Below are 4848 nucleotides of genomic sequence, written 5' to 3'. Positions count from 1 at the left end.
CTCTCCAAGCTGATCAATATTGTCAACATCCCACTCAGCATGACCTAAGACTAACAGTTTCTCCACTCTAAATTTTAGGACAAGCATTCACATATGCCTCATCAATAATTTGTTTCACTATGGCATGTCCTCCTTGTTTTTTTCTAGTCCTCTTCTATAAAAAAAATGTGATGCATTACTGCTAGTAAAATGAGGTTCTTGGTAGGAGCAGTTGAGGTTGACTAGAGTGAGATGTGGTAGACTTTGAAAATGGTTACTGTGCATATGTTTTGTTTAGGTTTAGAAAATAGTTCAAATCTTTTACAAAGAGAGTTTGGAAACACCATACATAATTTCTTTCCCTGAGTTTGCAAAAAAAAAGGCTAATTTTGTATATTTCTACATTAGCTTTCTCAAAATCCAAACACGATTTTCCTTTTCCTCTTGCTCTCAAGTGGAAATTTTCCATTTCAAAGCGACCTAATTGTAACTTGAGACACGTTTTTTCAAACACTACTTGCAAACAAAAATAATCAAAATTATATAAAACAACCCAACTGTAGCATAATCACGTACAGGTTCCACTACAAGCTAGTTTATAATTACTCAACAAAATCTATTCAAATCCTCTTTGGTTCCGCTCACAAGGTCCTTTGTGGAGCATCACAAGAAAAACTCTGAAGCTCATGATTGAACCTTGGGTATCCACGAGAGCTTGGGAGGCCTAACCACACCATCACAATTCCACACTGAAACCTCTGCGTATAATTCGGTTACATATAAAAAAGCTTTGCATGTGCAACCGCATAGCTGCTGCTCCGCTTGTGCCACTATGCTCCCTCCTCCCCCCCTATCTCCTGCTACCATCTCTTGCCTATAATATACCCTCATGCCATCACCCTGTGACACCATGAGTCACCCTTGTATGCATCTTAAGAGATTCTCTCTTATATTCAAATTTTATTCAATAGATACTCTCTATTACAACCTATAAATTTAAAACCTTGCCTCTGAATTTTAAATTCAAAGGTGATAATACATACAAAATTTAGTGTAAAAACCTTCAAATATATCCATGTACATCTAAAAAATTTCACATGGAGGTTTTTATCACATCTTGGTAATGTTCAGATAAAATTTAACATAGTGTGTAAACCCATCTTCCATACGGAATGGAAGAAGGAACATTAATAGAAGACAATGTATGCAATGTTTGTTAAATAATGAGTTATGCTGTGCTTTCAAAAGTAGTGAAATTTGACATACATATAGCACTATAAAACAAAATAAATTATGAGCAACTTTCAAGTATAGGTATCAAGATGAATTGCTTGTTTATATTCAAGTTCTACATAATTCCATTCCTTCCACTTGTACATATATGTGGTTTTTTCTTGAGGCAAATGATTGCTTTATGCTTCTTGTCTCAATTCAGATTTCTTGAAATTTGAGCTTGACAATATCTGTAGTTCATCTCCTATTAACATTGATTGAAATCAGTGTGTAGTTCATGATTGATTGAAATGCTTTTTATATACACACATTACCTACAAATGCTGCACCGCCCGCATGCGGGCAAAAATCTTTTGATGCACATGCTTGCATGGTCGTTTCCTAAGATGCTCAACAATCAACGGCCCATTTTCCAAGTACTGTGTTAGGCCCCATAATTATAAAAGTTTTCTCATAAGCGGCTCTTTGATCTCTCATGAGTCATCACTTAAAACGTATTTGTTTGCTTTGTTTTGAGGATGTGTTTGTGACCCTAGCCCCTTTCAATGGCTCTAATGTGGAAATTTGTAGCTTTTTCGGTGTTTCTTTTCATCTAAACTTGCCCCACGTCTACTTTAGTAGCAATTGTAGCAAGGTTCAGTAGAGACAATGTATATCACCATGATCCCTTTTTTGGCAAGTTTCTCCTAGTAGCCCAATTATCTTTCCTGAACTTGTAATGAAATCACACTTCATAGAGATGTATTTGACTATCTGGGATGACCAAGTACTTGTAAGGCAATCTACAATATTTCCTTGGGTACACACATAAAAAGAATGCACATACCAAATGAGGGTGCATCATGCCGTATATATGCACATATGAATTTAGTTTATAAAGGACGTTGGTTATTTATGCCTATGTGAGTGTGCATACATAATTGTTGAGGCAAATACACTTTTGATCAAAGAGCAATAGCTATTTAATCCAAGATTTTCCTTTACATGGTCAAATTGGATCAGGTCATCTTGTGGCGGTCTGGAATCTGGGTCCTGGCATTTTGTTTCGAAGATATTTGGTTCAAATATTTTAGCATTGGGCTGTCTACCTCGGATTATAAATGAACATGATATGATACCCTATCGTCAATCTGGAGGGTTGGCCTGCTAGCGTAAGTTTAAAGGATCTCGTCAATCTGGAGGGTAAAAAAAAACACCAACCTACCAAACGATTACAAAACCGAATTATCTGGAAAACACAAAGGCATACATAACCCATTTCATCCACGCCCCAAATAAAAACCAAACTCTGCTCTAAGAAGATCAATGGAAGAACATCTATACTCTAAGGTTCAAATGCAAGTATAGAAACTGCATATCAAGAAAAAAAAACCACCCCACATTCCTGGCATTTTCATTAAAACAAGTATTTGGAGAACTTCCAAATCAACCTCACAAAAAACAATAACATTTAAAATGCTCGATGAACTACTACAGAAGCACCCCCACATCCTGGAAGTTTGATTGAAACAAGCATTGAAAGAACTTCGAGTAAAACACACAAAACATAAAGCAATAAAAAAGAAAAACATGCTAGAAGTTCAAACCTTGTAATCAGGATTATCTATTGTTCTAAGAAGCTGCATTCCATAGGCCTACAAAATCCAGAAAGGAGCTTAGCTTTAACCGTTATTACTAGCACAGCCTTTACTCTTAGAATAAACTATAAACTATAAACCTTTTCATAAAACTTGATAGAACGATCAAGGTCCCCAACTCTTAGCATGACTTGACAAAGAGGCTCTGGGGTGGGGCCTCTCTATATCAGCTCAAATTTGTAGCCATTTGGATCTTCAACAAATGCAATTACAGTACTTCCTCCTTTGACCAGACCTGCTTCTCGAGAAACCTTACCACCCTTGGACTTCACAAGCTCTACATCTTTGTAAACCTAAATAGCTCCATCAACATAAGAGTATCAGATGCAACGACATTCTTCAGGTAACTAAATGGGGCATCTTTTCAATCATATTATCTTAAATCACAAAGCTTGATAATTCAACCCACATCTTCAACTGCAATACCAAAATGGCCGAAACCTGCTCCTATATCGTATTTATCAACGCCGTAGTCTGCAGAGGAACCATGGCAATCAATGAGCACGGGGTGAAGGAAGTTCAACTCCGCAACAAAATGAGTATCTTCTGGACCATAGCCAAGAAAAGCATTGCGTTTCTAACCTCACAATGACAAAAGCATTGTGGCAATCACAAGGGGCACCAACCCTGCAACCGGCATCGACGTCAACCCTGGTGAAGACACAGATGTCGTCACTCTCGATGATGGCGATGCGAAAAGTGAAGATGTAGCTATGACATGGTATCATTGCGAGGTTAGAAATGCAACGGACATGAAGCTTTTGTTATTATTGCTGACGACTTCAAAATGATCAGCATCATCGAAGCCTTCGTAGCATAAGTCTCATAGAGCTCCGTTGCATCGTGACCACAGCAGGGCAAAGAGGCGAACTTTTTGTTGTGTTTCTAACCTCACAACAACCCGGCACTGGTGCTTCTTCCTCTACCGAGCTCTTCAAGCACGCCATTGTCGCCTGCAGAAGACCCCACCTTTGTAGCTATTAATCATTGCCATGTCGTTATTTCCTTTGCTCTTTACGCATTCCATGGGCGCAGAGCAATGCTCCAGAATGCGCATCAGCAATCGCTGTTGAGAATGACTAGTATTTTTCATATCTTGAGCTCATTGTCCGTCTGCGTGTGCGTGGACGAACAGTGAGCTCAAACTATGAATGATACATATTGTCACAGAGTGGGTGTAGATTCACATGGGTGGGGAAAATCGTCTCTAGGCTTAGCCTTGAGCTAGTTGGAAATTCAAGAAAATAGATTGAGAAGGGAGGGAAAAAAATTCCTCTTGAATTTTCCTAGAAAAATAGTACGAATATGCAAAAAATTTCAAAAAATGGAGCACTTTTATGTCATAAAAAGATAATCAGGCAGACGGTTGAGCACGCAATCTGTCCGCGCGCGCGGACGGACTGCGTGCTCAACCGTCTATCCGGCTATTTTTTCATGGCATAAAAGCGCTCCATTTTTTAAAAAAATTTGCATATAAAACTATATTTTTCATATTTTTTCTTACTCCGTGTGTGTAGATAGTTTGCATGCTCATTGCCCTTGTCGGTTTCTTCTAGAAATTACAACTACAAGAAGGCTATTAGAGGCAACACAAACTATTGGATGTATAAGGGACGACTTGATGTTTGAGATCACCCAGTAGGGGAGGACCCATTTTTTAAAGCAGAATAACAGGAGATCTTTGGTGTGGGTTTGAAATAAAAAGGAAGACAATGATAGGTGGCTAGGGGAAGGTGACATGGGAGCCATGTGCGTGTCTCTAGGGGGAGGTCAAAGCCCGAGACAATAGGCATTGGTCACAACGAGCAAGCCAAGGTCAAAATCCAAGCGGGAGGAGGTGACTGAGTTTGGAGATAGATCTCTCTCTCTCTCTCTCAAACATCTGCACATGCCACAAAATCCCTGCTATGTGTGTGTGTGTGTGTGTGTGTGTGTGTGTGTGTGTGTGTGTGTGTCATGTGGTTGTGCTTGATGAAAGGGGCATTCTCATTGGGAGGAA

General features: G+C 39.0%; 1 protein-coding gene across 1 annotated transcript; it reads right to left on the bottom strand.

Moving 5' to 3' along the window:
• Positions 1 to 2792: 2792 nt before the first annotated feature.
• On the bottom strand, positions 2793 to 3796 carry LOC147465442 (putative lactoylglutathione lyase, chloroplastic). Its single transcript, XM_086490820.1, has 5 exons — positions 3740 to 3796; positions 3259 to 3426; positions 3062 to 3142; positions 2930 to 3010; positions 2793 to 2846 (listed from the first exon to the last, which is right to left on the bottom strand). Exons 1-5 carry the CDS (start codon positions 3794 to 3796, stop codon positions 2793 to 2795), a joined length of 441 nt encoding a protein of 146 aa, XP_086346946.1.
• Positions 3797 to 4848: the final 1052 nt, after the last annotated feature.

This window comes from Adiantum capillus-veneris, chromosome 1 (genome assembly GCF_014529385.1).
Source record: "Adiantum capillus-veneris isolate H3 chromosome 1, ASM1452938v2, whole genome shotgun sequence".
NCBI lineage: Eukaryota > Viridiplantae > Streptophyta > Polypodiopsida > Polypodiales > Pteridaceae > Adiantum > Adiantum capillus-veneris.
This window is presented reverse-complemented; position numbering and strand designations above follow the sequence as displayed.

Bases quoted from the DNA above. Each gene is read 5' to 3' on its own strand.
- LOC147465442 (XM_086490820.1), bottom strand. From the start codon at position 3,796: ATGGCGTGCTTGAAGAGCTCGGTAGAGGAAGAAGCACCAGTGCCGGGT. The intron at 3,011-3,061 runs GTAATTGCATTT...GAGCTGATATAG, and splicing joins TGGTCAAAGGAGGAAGTACT to AGAGGCCCCACCCCAGAGCC. The intron at 2,847-2,929 runs GTTTATAGTTTA...TGGATTTTGTAG, and splicing joins CTATCAAGTTTTATGAAAAG to GCCTATGGAATGCAGCTTCT.